This window comes from Thermobia domestica, chromosome 11, assembly GCF_964235325.1.
Source record: "Thermobia domestica chromosome 11, izTheDome1.hap1.1, whole genome shotgun sequence".
NCBI classification, from domain to species: domain Eukaryota; kingdom Metazoa; phylum Arthropoda; class Insecta; order Zygentoma; family Lepismatidae; genus Thermobia; species Thermobia domestica.
The window spans coordinates 152799555-152815536 of NC_137464.1; the positions used below are offsets into that span (position 1 = coordinate 152799555).

The 15982-nt window shown below is 34.1% G+C and overlaps 1 protein-coding gene across 1 annotated transcript; it reads left to right on the top strand.

Annotated features, from left to right (window-relative positions):
• The first annotated feature begins 618 nt into the window (after positions 1 to 618).
• Positions 619 to 5062, top strand: LOC145664494 (uncharacterized). Its single transcript, XM_081731216.1, has 2 exons — positions 619 to 2046; positions 4875 to 5062. Exons 1-2 carry the CDS (start codon positions 629 to 631, stop codon positions 4894 to 4896), a joined length of 1440 nt encoding a protein of 479 aa, XP_081587342.1. The 5' UTR covers positions 619 to 628; the 3' UTR covers positions 4897 to 5062.
• The last annotated feature ends 10920 nt before the right edge of the window (positions 5063 to 15982 follow it).

Consider the following 15982-nt stretch of genomic DNA (forward strand, 5'->3'; position numbering starts at 1 on the left):
ATTTAAATTCTTTCCCAAATGGCGATGGAGGGATAGTGGAACCTTATAATCCCCTTGATTGGGATTTATCATTTCTTGAAAATAGAGGAAATGTTTCCATAAACGCTACCTTACATAGCACAAACCCATTTTTATCTTCGACTTCGTATCAAGAAATACGAAGAGAAAGACATTCGTCCTTGACTGATAATCCCAATAGATTACGTGTCGTTGATAACCATTTGGTTGGTCAAGGTCAGTTACCTGTGCAAACAGGTGTTCAGGGCGATTACTCAAACCCGTTCCTCGATACTCACGAAGAAAAAGAAAGCAAAGGTGCTTTTGTTCCACCAGCTGGTTGTGCTGGATTAACTTTACGTACAAGTCATTCAAAGGTGACTCAGTCAGCTGCAAATGTTAGCTTTTTAGAAGCAATAAAAAGTATTCCACAGTGTGATGGTTCACGTTATGAAGAATTATTTAAATTTTTGAAGGCAATATATTATATTAAATCCACTGAGTTATATCCCGACGAGGCCTTATATTTTTCTGCTCTATCTCGGACTTCGGGTAAGTTGCATTCGAAGTTGATAAGTGAGTTTACAACAACAAACGATTGGTTGTTGTTTGTGTTCATATACTTAATGACATGGTTTCGGTGCTGGGTAAACGAGAATTACGAAATAAGTTTATTGATCGGCTACAATATCCTAATGAAAGTGCTTCTGAATATATTAGGGAAATACGCCTTTGTTATGAGTTGCTGGAGGGTAAATGTGCAATGGATAATATAGCTATTCTTCGGCAAGTTTATTATGGTTTAAATCCGCAACTTAGGTACGATCTATTACGCGATAAAGAACCGGAAAGTTGGCAAACATTATTGAGTGCAGTAAATCAATATGAACTTTACAAAAACGATTTGTTGGTTTATAAAGGACTGACATCCACTTCGAGTGTTAAAGAAAAGAGGCAGTTACAGTGCTATGTTTGTGGTGGTGCGCATTCGTATAAATATTGTAATGTAAGGCGGACAGTTGGCGTGAAAACAAACATGGGCGTGAGTGATCGGCATCGCTCCTCTACTCGTAATGTACATTCCTCAAATCAATCCCGGCCTACTAATAGTGATCTGATGTGTGAAACTGGTTCTGTTAATAGTGGTCGTGGGGAAGGAACTTCTACTATAAACTGTTCTACCAAAATAAAAACTTCAAAAAAGGGGCAATTTATGTCTGAGCATAACACGGAAAAACAACGTAATATGATATGTATGGGGCGCACGAAGGTGAAATCCCGGTGTGATTCAAGTGTTGAGGAATTTATGAAACCTTCAAGTTCTGAAATTAATAAACAGTATCCAGATACCACTTTGCGTCAAAAACACATCGTTGCTGTTTTTGTTCAGGCTTTTGTTATGGGACAAAAATATTACGGTGGTTTAGATAGCTGCAGTACTATTTCAATGGTAAATAAAGAGCAATTTGAACGTTGGAACTCATGCATAGCAAAACCTATAACTGTGAAAAGTGAAACTTTTACTGGTGTTGGTGTGGAAAATAAAACTTTGACATTAAATTCATATGTGGTGTTACCTATAACTTTCCGTAGAAGGGTCTATAATTTGAAGTTTTTTCTTGTGCCTAATTTGAGTCCAGTTTTTATTGTGGGCATAAGGGAACTTAAGCAAATTCAGGCAAACTTGGATTTGGTTGCTAACAAATTGTGGTTGAAATTAGAAGGACAATTTGCGCCTTTAACTTATTCGCCGGTAGATTCAATGAGAGGTGGGGGGTCAGAAATTTCTCCTACTTATCCAAGGAAAGACAACGATGATGCTGGTGATTGTTTTGGTTTTTCCAGCCAATTTCCGAAGGGGTCCTTGTCCAGATGGTTTATTGGAGAATCAACATCCAATGTGAGTGGCCCAATGAGTAGCAGAGTTGCCAACTGTACGGAAGGAAAAGTACCAAATTCTTTACTGCAGAGCGGTCTTGGGGAGAATAGCTGTACAAATCCTCTGATGGTAGATCCAGTTTTATTGGAACAAGACAATACATTGCAAGGGTATGTAGATGAACTTGTTAATAATTATTCTGACGTGTTTTGTAAGAAAATAGGGAAGGTGAAAGGTGTAGAATATCAAATACGTGTTAATAATGAAACACCAATTAGGAAAAAGGCGTATCCATTAAGCAAACAAGATCAGAAGCATATGGATATTATTCTAGATGAATTGTTAAAAGAGGGCGTGATTGAAAAATCAGATAGTGAATGGTGTTTTCCAAGTTTTTTGGTTAATAATAAATCGGGGGACAAAAGATTAATAGTTAATTATCAGGATTTAAATTCCCGGTTGTATTTAAATCCTCAATACACTCCTAGGATGGAGGATATATTAGCTGAGATATCTAAAGGTAAAATAAGATCAAATCTTGATGTCCGGAGGGCGTATCTACAAATTCCACTCACTGAAAATTCTAGCAAATACACTGCTTTCATGACTCATAGGGGGCTGTTTCAGTGGCGTGTTTTGCCATTTGGGTTGGCAGCAGGTTCCCATATGTTATCAAAAATTATGACAGAAATATTGTATCCAATAAAACATTTAGGAATTGAGTGGTTCTTCGATGATATAATAATTTTTCAAGATACTATAGATGAACATAAGCGTGTATTAGAATTGGTATTGCAGAAATTCAGAGAAGCAGGGATAACGTTATCTTTAAGTAAGTCAACCTTATTTCAGACTAAGGTATCGTACCTTGGATATATTATTGACGGAAATGATTTGTATCTAGATCCCTCTAGACTTGAAATTATTAAAAATTTGCCTCCTCCCAAAAATCGAAGAGGTTTATTAGCTTTAACAGCGTTTTTACAGTATTATTCCAAATTTATTCCACATTTTCAGGAAGTTCTGGAACCCATTAACCGATTAAGGTCAGCAAAAGTTGAGTTTGTATGGGGTCCTGAGCAGCAAGCGGCACTTGATAAATTAAAAGAATTATTCGAGACTCATATTGTATTATGTTTACCTAATTTAAATGGTAAGTTTGTAATTAGTTCGGATGCATCAACAAAATCCTTAGGGGGATGTCTCGAAGAATATGATAGTAATGGGGTGTTACGGCCTATTGCTTATTTTAGTCGAAAACTCCGCCCTTATGATTTAAATAAGCCTATATATTTATTGGAATTAATGGCCTTGGTTGAATGTATGGAACGTTTTAAAACATATTTACATAATAAATTTGAGGTACGAGTTGATCACCAAGGATTAGCATATGCCATACGAAATTTAAAGAAAGTAAAGAACTATGGAAGCTTATTATATCGGCTGTTAGGGTTTGATTTTGAAGTCAAACATGTACCTAGTGTGTTAAACACGCCTTCAGATTTTATTTCCAGGGTCCATGACACGCAGATGTTCGAGTCAGTTGATTTAGAACCTACTTGGAAAGATGAGGTAACAAATATGTGTAAAATTAACTTGTGGTTAATGCCATTTGCGTCTCAGGCTGTGTTTACACACCAAAGAAGGGATGAAGAGTTGATGAAAATAATTGAACAATTAGAAAATAATGTAACCGTAGATGGATATAAATTGGTAAAAGGGATATTATGTAAAAAGACGAAAGCTATTAAAAATCCCTTTAAGATTTGTATTCCTAAGAGTTTGATAACATCTATAATTGATTATTATCATAATAATATATTACCGGGTGCTCATGCTGGAACGCAGAGAAGTATCTCTAAAATATGTGCAAGATACACGTGGAATGGAATAATTAGGGACATTAGGGATTATGTTTCAAGGTGCAAGGAATGCCAAATAAATAAAAGTACTAATAGACAGCCTATGGGACAACTCATTTCTCAATATGAGAAAATTCCGAACGCCCTATGGTATTTTGATGTATGTGGGCCACTATGTGAATCAAAATCTGGCAAATACTGTCTCATTGTTGTAGATTCTTGTACTAAATTTATGTGGTTAGAGCCTTTTAGAACTTTAAATGCTAAAACGGTACGAGGTAAGCTGTATAAAATTATGTGCCGATTCGGATTTCCCCATTCGGTTTCCCATGATAATTCAAGTATCTTTGTTTCATCTTTATTTAAAGATTTTCTGTACGGACAAGGAATTAGGGATATTTGTATATCTCCGTACCACGCTGCTTCGAACGCATCGGAGCGTTATTTGCGTGTTTTGAAGGATTGTCTGAAAATTTATTTCCGGAATAAACAAACTAAGTGGGATCAGGGTATCCATGAAATTGAATTTTCTATAAACTCAGCAGAACATACTGAATCAAAATGTTCACCAATGGAGCTAGTGTATAATTATAATGTATGTGATCCTCTAGATGTGAAATGGGAAATTGATAACTATGAAATCAGACAAAAGGACAAAAATTTATGGGTAACAGCTTTAGAGAATTTGGAAAAAGCGTGGCACCGTAAGAAGAGAGAATATGACAGGAAAAGATCTCCTGTGACATATCAAGTTAATGATAAGGTTTTAATAAAGTCCCAATTTAAATCTAGTCTAGCTGATAAGGTGACTAAATCATTATGTCCTAGGTGGCTTGGCCCATTCCAGATTTTGAGATTACTTACAAAAAATACATTACAAGTTAGATCAATTGAGAATCCTAATGATGTAAGAAAAGTACACGTTTCAATGACAAAAATTTATCGTGAACCTAGATTAACTGTTAATAATTAAGATCAAACCAACTGTAATTTCGTTTCTTGGATCAACTGTTTCTAGTCAGAATCTTAAATTAAGTAAATTAAATTAAATATAGAATTATACAAATAAACAACTTGGTCAGCATATATTTTAAATATTGTATGTATGTGATGTTAATATATTTTTTGTATTCCAGGCCTGGAAAGAATGTCGTGTGACTGTCCTTTACAATATGTACTTCGAGTAATCAATTTGGATTGTAACCTGTTTGCTGTACGCAAGTTTTGTTATCCTGGTAAATTATTCATTTTGATGTTGTTCTGAAACTACCCGAGCTGCTGTAATGTAAGTCGTTATTTTCATTTCAATTATAAAATTCTGTTATTACTTCAGGAAATTAATAATTATAATTATATTGAAGGTCTCCTATTAATGGAAATTATTTAAAATTGGAAATATTAATTGTGGAAATCAGTATTTCGATCATCATTGGAATTGTTATTATAAATTATTTTCGATTATTTACTCATGACCTTATATTACTAATACAAGGATATGCTAGGTCGGGCGAGTCAGATGGATGCATGCTATTGAATGAGATTTTGGGGGAAGATATTTTTTGCTTTTAGTTTTTACTTTTATTTGGTGGTGCATGAGAGAATGAGTCTGGTATTAGTAGTTGGTGGTGGAGTAGGTGTTGATGTTCTAACCAAATTGACACAAGACTGCTATAATCAAAATAATTTATAAAATAAAAGTACAACTTTTATTTTATGGGGGCCTCTCGATGTTGTTGTATGTTAAAAAAAAAAAAAAAAAAGTCAAACAAATGTTATTAAAGTAGAAGTATTGGTAACACTGATATATTGGTAACTATGCCATCTAGTGAGAGTTTTGAACGTGAAATTCTATAGATACGGTTTACGTCAGAATTCAGGGAAAATTGAAACTGGTCGGACCTTTTGACCAAGTGTTGTTAAAGTTATAATAATGGTGTATAATATTCATCTGTTATTAACGACTAATTATTGTGATTTCCGGAATATAACTTTGAGTTAAACATCTAAAATTGGGTGAGTTTGTTCCATGATTTTGCTATTTGGAGTTAATTATATCTTTAGAACCTGTAATTGACCGTTATTCTATTAATTTGACAACTGTAACCTGTAGGTTAAATTGCTTAACACTCAACTGGTAAATTCAGCTTTTGTCTTAAAATTTAATATATATATTTCAAAATTTCGATAATTCATGAGCCTATAATTAATATTAGAAATTGTTATAATTATTAATACTTGAAATTTCATGAATTATAGTTTGAGCTCTTGGGGTAGTTGACTACTGGAACCATTATTGAATGTTACATTTTTTGAAAGTTGTTGTACCTATTTCTTGTTCAATTCGAAAATAATAATTATTTACATTAAATTCAGAAACTTGTTATTCAACCTAATTGATTATGGATATTTGAACACTCTTTACTATTTTTGGTACGTGGAATTGAGAAGTTGAAATTAACTAACTTGATATCGTCTATGCAGATTAATAGCGTAAATTAAAAGCTGAGTGCTTATACATGTTTATATACTCTCTTTAATTTTTATGCTGATTACTCTCTACTATAATATTTGGGGGTGGCGTATTGTGACCCTGACCAGTGACGGTGCGATATTACTTTTTCAATTCTTTATCTTTTTTATAAACGCACGTTACATTCATTTGTTCATTTGTTTTGTTCTGACATCATCGGATGTCCATCGGTAAAGACATTACTGGGGACTGTAATTGATGATGTTAAAACAATCAAACATAGCCATCACCTGTAAGCAGTATTTACACAAAACTCAAGGAAGAAAAGGGTTATAATTTCGTTAAAGTTGCCTGAAGAAACAAGATGGGGTAATTATTTGCAATCCCTCCAAAGTGTGCTGGTCAATAAAACTGAGCTTCAGATACTCGCGTGAGTGAGGAATCGTCATTACCTTCAGAAATAAAAAAAAAATCTTCTTGGTGTATTCTGGATTTGTATTGAAAACCTTGTAGCCATTTTGAAACCTATAGCGGATTTGATTAATTGTATCGAGTAAAATAAGTATCAGATAGACACTTTGCACTCAAAATTCCAGAGCCTTCATCTAACTCTAATGACTGAACAGTTACCATAATCAATTCTTTCGAAAACAGAAGAGCAATCGATGATGGAAAAATAAAACAAAGTAGTGAAATTCGGCTTGGGTCCAATTCATCTGGCTGCAGATCTCCTCAATTTCACTTTTCACGGCTGCAAACTGACCGCTGAATAATTGCTTGATGGAGTAAACTTGGTTTGTGAAGTTGGAAAACAAATGGGATTGAATTCTGAGATCACATTTGACTGACTATAGGGACAGGGAAGGAAATTGGGTAAGGAAGTTTTTGTGGAACGGAGTGGAACAAATAAGCTCACTACTTTGGTGGAGAGGGTTTCGAGACATCACGGAATTAACTTATGTCGCTATTTGAATACTTTGTGCTCCGGTTACATCTGCTGCCACAGAAAGAACTCCTTCTACATTTAGAAAAACAATAAATTGTTTATCATTGGAGAGGACAGGAAAACTAGCATATCCTTCTTATAACTGGAAGCTTTTAAATAAGAGATTGCCTGAAGTTTCACGGATGCAACACTCAAAACCAGGATCATCAAGGTACAAGTCACCAGCTGTTGACATGGAACAGAACAAAATACTAGAGACATTGGAAGAGGATACAGAAAAATGAGTGACATAGAACAAAATGAGGAAGAGAGTAATAGATGTTGATACTGAAGAATTATGTGATGATTCCGACTCTGATCTTACGGTTGATTCTGAGTAGGACGGTAAAATTTGTGGTCGTTTTATAGTACTCCAAATATGGTGGAGGTTAATTGCTGTTCTATACTGAATAATTTAAAGTATAAATGTTGCTGAGTTACTATACACCTTAACGTTGTTTATCACATTAATATTTTAAATATGCTATTCCAATAAATTCTTTTACAAAGCATTATTGTTAAAGTCAATTTGTGAACACTTCTAAAAATCAGGAATTAGTTACTTAAGTGTTTTACGAAATGTTATTCCTTATTTTATGGATAATTTTCTTTCAACGGCATATTTAGTAAATAGTTTAATCGGTCAATTTATTAAATTTAATTACCTTGATTATTCTGCAACTTTCGTAATCGTTAAATGTGTTTCTTTTAAGTTTCTAAGTATTTTCAAGGTTATAACTAGGTTAATTATTAGTTACTAAAGTCGAGTTTCTGTACTATGATATAACTATTTCAACAACTTCGTTGTTACAGTGTAGTTTCTTAAACAGATTAATTTATTAATTTCGTAAACTAGGTGTAAAACTTACGAAACTTATTGGTCCAAATCTTTGCATACTCGACAATTCAGTACATCTCATTGCCTATAGATAAACTAACAAAAATAACATTATTTTGCATGAAGAAAGTAACCAGCCGTATCTGTAATATCAGTTCAGTTTTTTTAATTATTAAAAAGGTTGTTTTCATCATTGCTATTCAAAAAATTTTTAAGGTAATGTTAACAATATATGTATAATAAAATTGTTGTAAACTTTGGATCTTTAAAACAGGAAAGCAATTATTAATAATTCATTTTCCGTCATTAATAAATTTGGTAAACCAAAAGAAAACGTATTTCTTTAGTAATAGAGATCCTGCTGTTACTTAAATACTTTAGTTAGTGTGTTCATCGGTGATTTGAAAAACTGGAGAATGTATTGTAAGATAAAAAGAAGATGAGCCAGATCGAGAAAAATGAAGAAAGTTTCATGAGAGGCGAACCTAAGGAAGAACTTAAATCCCGTGTCATTAATACCAGGAGTTTCTGGCAGGCAGAATACTTAATAGTAGTGTATGACTGGTTTCGTGACAACAGTCTTCACTTTCTTTAGTCATCGTTACGTTCTGTCATAAATTTTAAATTTTCGTGTTGGTCTGATCCGCTACGAAATTCTACTGCGTAGTTGATTGGACGCCTCAGAGGCACACCAAGGTAAGAATTCACAGAGTACAATGGATAATTATTTTCCGCCAAGGGTAATGGAAGGAAATTTAGTGTAAGTAAAAAGAAAATTATGGTGAGTAGGTAGGAAATCCATACTATATTACTTAATAAATATCAAATTAATTCTTTAATTACTAGAAAAAATGATTAATTAGGTGGTTATTTAGTGCTCCTGTTGCAGGTGATACAAATGACCATTATATTTTTCATTGACAAGGATAAAATCGATTTATTGCTAACTGAAACATAAAATACCCACTAAAATACCCATTTTGCGTAAATACCCGGGTATTTACCCAGGGTATTTACCCGCTGAAATAAATACCCAGGTATTTTACATCCCTAAGTAAGAGTCAAAAAACACTCGTTTATGAAGCGAATTGCACACGTTTATGATAACGACAAAACATACGATTTCTGTCATGATAAAATACTATAGTCGGGATACTTCAAATTTAAATTAAAAAACAAAAATATGCATATAGTCCCTCAGACCACTTTCTTTTCTGATTCGCCGAAAGTATCTCCGTATCTTGCTACAATCTTATTACAATCACAAATATCAATATCCAAAAATACCTGAAGTTGTTTTTTCACTTCCAAGGAGAAAGCATACTTTGGTAAAGTAACATAGGGGCAATTTTTTGCAAGGTTATTATGAACATTTAAAGTGTTCATATTGCAAACTGGGAGAGCGCAATTGCCTAATATTGGATAGAAAAAGCGTCTTAAAGTTTTCGGCTCGCCTCATATGTTGCACGTTGCGCAAATTTAGTAAGTGACGGTTTGGCAGAGTCAGAAATATTTGTGACTCACGTTCCAAGTGTTACGCTGTTGATTCCCGCTGTTGTCAACTTTTTTAAAGTTTTTTGCTTCAACCAATAAAGTAGTCACTTGTAGATACAAGTAAAATGTTAATTATCCATATGTTTATAATAAATTAAAAGAATAGAAATATTCAAATCAGTTGTAAAATCTTTCAAGATTTCATGACAAGTGGCAACAAAATATAACCTATTTCGTAAATATATCGATATCACGAGTTATAACATAGTTACCACAGTCGTTGTGTAACAAATGTTCTTGTCTACATGTGTTGACAGTGTGTGTTTTACAAGCACTGGCACAAAAGGCACGCGGGATTGAGGGGGACATGTCCCCTCCAATCTTGGAACTGAGGGACTGTGCCCCCAATAATCCCATTTAAAATGTTTTTTGGGGAGAAATGTGAATAATTGTGTCCGATGTCCACAAAGGAAAATGGGATGAAATTGATATCCCCCAGAATAAGCCTCAAATCTGCCCGCTTCACAATGTGGAAGACAACTCTGCTCCCCTGATCCACCACAGTAGATGGGCGGCACTTGACTGACACTACCCTAAAAATCGCGTTTTTTTTTCAGGGCCTCCTGAGAGCAAGAACTCAATTTTCCAGTGTCGCACGATACGCCACGACTCCCGTACCGTCCAACCATGGAAAATCAAACACCCCGAAAACTCGTTCTCTTTTATGAGGGTGTACTCGTTCTCTTTTACGACCACTATTTAGGGGTGTATTCATTCCCCTTTATGAAGACTTTTTTCAACCCGTATTTTAACATAGCGTACTACCAACATAATAAGAGGGTGTACTTGTTCTCCTTTTTCAAGCCCTATTTTAAAATAGCAGAAATCACACAGAGACTACGAACATAGCAGATCGATAACACATCTTCCAATCGCCTACTTAACATAGCACATATTACATAAGACTATGTAACATAACAGAGCTAATAAAAGAGTATGGCTTATTTTAACATAGCAGAAATTACATGAGACTATGTAGCATAGTAGATCGATAAAAGACAATGAACACATCATCCAACCCCTTGTTTAACATAGCACATATTACATAGCTGAAATCGTTTAATAAGAAACTCTGTACCTTTATCTATTTGTAGACGCAAGGGTCTACGATAAGCAGATGCAAATATTTGCTTAAATGCTTCTATAATGTTTTCACCAGCTTTTGTACGTACAGACACGGCCCATGCAAAGCGGCTAAATAAATCAGTCACTGTTAAAATATACCTGTAGCCATCATTATACTTCTGGAGGCTCTGCATATCGTTTAAATCAGCTTGCCTATGATCGTCAATATTGAACACTAAATAGGGATTACGTGGAAACTTTTTAGATGCCGGTTTATGCAGTGTATAAGTCGGCTGTTCTTTTACCCACAGTTGCACCCTGTGTAAAGGCATTGATTTCTTCACAGCTTTCCATAATGCTATAGCACTTGAAAATGAGGCAGGGTTTGAGGGATTATAATAAATATCCTCCAGCTTCTTCATATTTTGTAGTCACACCATCTGTTTACAACTTTACGTTTACGGGGTGGCTCCTCTTCTTTCGGACCAGCAGCAGCAGACGTTGTCAGCTTACGAATATATTCTATACGTTGAGTGTTTCCTATATACTCTAAAGGTATATTGGATTTTGCTAACAGTACAGCAAAGGATTCCCAATTTGTGGGGGAATATTTTTCGTACGACACCTAACAAAATCCGCTATTAAATCTAGTATATTTCCACCAGGAATTAATTTATTATAAATATTAACACTACCATTCTCATCCCATTGAATGTTGGAAATTTGTTTTAATTTACGTAATAAAGGCCTTGCTTTACGCAGACAATTTTCGGGGTGGGTAGATAGTATTTCTTCCCCGTCCTCCTCCTCCTCGTCCTCTAACCTATTAGTACCAACACTAGTTGATGATCTCCTTATATCGTACCCATGTTTCATCAACACTCATAGTTTTATTGTTTAAAATATTTTTCATTTCATCATGTAAATTATGTATAGTCTGATATTGATGTAATTTTTCTGGTGAAATTAAAACAAGTTTTTGTGCATACTGCATAATTATTATTTAATGAAACTAGATAGAATACCTCCAATAATAGTTGCTAGCAGTGAGAAAACCACCACAATTATTCGTTTTTTCTTCTGTTTTAATGACGAACCTTCTTTCACCAAATACCAAATTTCTTTTTTATATCTTTTTAATCTATTTTTCACTTTTTTATTTAATGGAACATTTCCTTGCAGTAGTTATATGAACATTCGCAGATCGATCGAATTAAATCGGGATCTGCATTATGTAATATAGCCTTACGTACCTTAAGTTTTGCCCTGGCTAAAAGTTTTAGTAAATGGGCACTTTCTTTACTAATCATTTTTTCTTACAGCTATTATACTAAAATTGGCTATTAAAATATAAAAGTTGTTGAGATTATTTTTACTGGTACATAAACATAATTGTAAGAATCTGAGGGGAAAATATTTGTTCCAACACGATGTTCATCGGAGGTGTCTTGTTTTAAATCAAAAACCAAATAACTATGAGCAGCGCAAGTTGCATCTTGATAACATTCTTGAACAAATTTTGTGTTACCTAGATATAATTGACGTGCTAGATAATTAATTTGAGCCTGGTCTCTAGGATTTTTAAAACATACTATATAATGACAAGTTAATGATATGTCTCGCATATTTTTAGCCTCGTGGAAGATATTTTGCATTACATATATAACACTTACATTTCGGTGGTGGGTACCTTTAGTAAAAAAGTCAACAATTCTTGCATCACATTCCCTCATTAAATCGTCAATAATTATAAGGTGTGGACCAGCTTGGCTGAAAAATCATCTATATTTGGGAGTCCTTCTTTAAATGTACAAATTGAGGAGAGAGATTCATACAGAGGTTGCCACTCACCATAACACCATACTATATCTTTCCATTTTTCAGCATAATATTTTAAAAATTCTTTCACAAAATATGATTTCCCGCACCCAGTAGTCCCTGCTATAATGCATGTAAAAGGATGGTGAAGCTCCATTTTTTCTTTGCTCTCTCTCTATTTTATACTTCTTCAAAAATAAAATATTTATCAATCACCCAATAACATTGAAACTAATTCTAGTTGAATACGATTTGCTGTGGCAGTATCTTAAACAAAGTAACTTTAGAAAATTTACCCTTCAAAACACATTCATATAGATATTTACTTATTAGAGGAGCAAGTATAGAACATGTAGAAATTGCATCGTGAATGCATGGGAAATAGTAACATTTTTTCCATATAGAAAAAATTATTTCAGCTCTACTACTATTATCATTTGCACAAATATACATTAAATTAACATCGTCATTAGCGTCAAGTATTACTTTTATTCAGTTGCATTTTCACCTTCTCTAAAATAATCATTTATATAGATAGAATATGATAACAAAAATCCTGGACCACTCATTAATTGATATCACAATACATTCATTAGCAATGCGTAATTTTACAAATACATAAAACTTTTCCAATCACTACCATATTTCAGATATACACAAAGATCTGTTGAATTACCCATGTAGAAGAGGGAACTTGAGAGATGTTTTGTATTCATAATGTATATTTATCTATTTACACAAATAATTCTTTTTACAATAGTCTATTTCTCTTAAAACCGTAAGGCACTGTATCATAACTTCCATCAACTCTTTTTACCTTTGGTATGTACCAATTGGTAGGATTTCATTTCCTCCTTACTAATAATTTTGCTGTCTTTTCTACGAGCAATTTTACATGGGTTTGTTACAGTTACCGAAGGGGAATCGTTAAGAATCATATTTTTAATTTGATCAAAATTAACAATTTTCATTGTTTCGCTGTTGAGGCTAATCCCACATACCTTACAACATGTCTTTGTAGTACCTGTACTAAAGGTCTCGCAAGCATATTTTTTTGTCCCACTACTACAACATTCTCTAATATATGCATCGGGACCTACATTATGTTATTCGTCTTTTAAGTCACCAAAATAATCGCCAAAAAGTAATTTTACTCCTCCAGGTCTGAATACATAAATGAGACTATCTGCCATAAATGAGATGTATATGGCATCTTTATCTACCTGTTCTAAATAGTTGTATAAATCTAATCGTGTATACGAGGTGGTATATACTGCAATGATTACATTTGCGTTTTTCAAAGGAACATTTGCGTCATCCAATAACTGATAATTTAATAATAACGCATCCTCGTCAATTGGAATTACCTGTGTTACCTCTACATTACTGTCAGTTAATGTCATTGAATTTTCCAGGGTCTCGAATAATTTCGATATGACTCATGTTTTCATATTGGGCAAACTTGCCCCATAAAAAATTTAATGCCAATTTACATATGCTTTTACGTGCTTTGTTTTTCTTACCCATTTTTGTACTGTCTAGCTGTACTCCCTCTCTCACGTAATACTCCTCAATATATTTATTTCTTAGCTCTTCATTTTTTCATCATTTAGGCCAACCATGAGGCTCTGTTTTCAATTTCATAAACATGTTTACATATTCTGTGAAAATACCCCCTTCTTTTTTAACAGCATCATACTGCACTACTTTATACTCCCATACCTTATGCATTTCTAATATTTTGTAACCTTTCTCTTGAGCTTTACGTACTTCGTCCACCACCCATGTCCCAGTGAGGGCCATCTCCTCTTCACTATGTTCACATTCTTGTGTATTTAAAGTCTCCGCACATCTGTAGCACAGAGGAAATAAAAGTTTATCCTTACTACGAAACGGTAAAACGGGATTATACAAATCTCCGGGAGGGAGTACTGTGCATTTTACGATCCCCTCGAGTTTATCGGTGGCGGACAATCAGCACCCACATAAATTTTTGGGTGTCCTATAGGGTATTATTTTACCTTGCAACAGTAAGTGTATAACGAGATGATGTTTACCTAGTGCACCTTCTCCCCGGGGCAATTTTATAATAATATTTCTCAGCTGAACAGCGCCCCCTGTAGAGTACATCTCTTGGTTTAATAGGTTATTTTCTACACAGGGGGTGATGTGCCACAAATTCTGTGATGTGAGGATTTTTACGAAGCTCATTTTTCCACTCACATGACTACATCTCGTGTACTACAAACCACATTTTTTAAATGGTCGATTTTTCTAGTGGTATTTCCATAATTCACTTCAAGACTGGGATGTGGATCGTTATATAAAGGGTTATTACGCCCAGTTTTATAGCATTTAACGCATCCATGATAAAAACACCCTGCATATTCCCATACATTTATCATCAATACGAGCGTAACCATCTACTCTAAAAACACCCAGAATCATTTCCTTACAATTTGCCGCGTGCTTGATTGTAATACCAAGTCTCTCTTGTTCATGGATCAACCACTGTATCGCTTCGACGGACTGATAATCTGCCCACAGATATCCATTATGAGGAATAAATCCTATAGCCTCCTCTTTTAAAAAAAATTCGTCGAAATACCAGATTACATGCGGAGGCTATACTAATTGTCTCAACTAGTGGAATTACATTGGATATTTGTTGAAATTCTAACAAAAATTTAATGCATGCTTTACGTAGAAGTACAACGTCCATCCTACACTAACGAATCAATTCTTCTTTAAAACTAAATGTTTGTTCTGAGGAATTTTCATACCAGCGCATAAACTGTTTCTGCTCCTTTTTCTTCATGTGTTAATAACCATAAAATTTAGCTCTGATTGTTTTTGGTGTTAAAATAATGGGAAAAATAACCTTTTACCTCGTCTATACCAAATGCATCAGATAGTTTTGCCAGCGCCATAGGGAAGAAATTCAGACTATCGATAGATTTCAAATATTTGCAACCAATACACATTATTTTACATCCTTTCATAATGACACTTGGAGCCCATCGCTTTACTGTTATTATTGCACGCAGAACAAAATGTGCATCATATCCTTTCGCATTATATGCAATGCATATTACTCTATTGATATTGACAGGTTTACTGCTTAAGTATTCAAGAAAGGCAGTAACACAATCTTCCCCATAAAAAATATTTTCATGTCTGTTGCAAAATGCTACATGTAATATCCTCACTATTCCTGAAACATTCGTAACATACTTGGTGCGTAATAAGTAGTTTAGGCACATGTTGACGTAATACTTCGTCCTGCATACATTCTATGTCATAAAAGACCAACATCCATTTCTCTGTGCCTGAATATTTTCGTGAGCGCATATAACATAAAAGCCAGGGGGCATCATATTCTAACAATTTATGCAATACGTTTCCCCACACTTATGTGAGTTCCTATTCTTCTTAATAGCATATGTTTTAAGATATATTGTACAAACTTTCAATTGTGAACACAAATCCGTTTTTAAATGATACGACATACATT

Bases quoted from the DNA above. Each gene is read 5' to 3' on its own strand.
- LOC145664494 (XM_081731216.1), top strand. From the start codon at position 629: ATGGTTTCGGTGCTGGGTAAACGAGAATTACGAAATAAGTTTATTGAT. The intron at 2,047-4,874 runs GTATGTAGATGA...TTTGTATTCCAG, and splicing joins CAAGACAATACATTGCAAGG to GCCTGGAAAGAATGTCGTGT.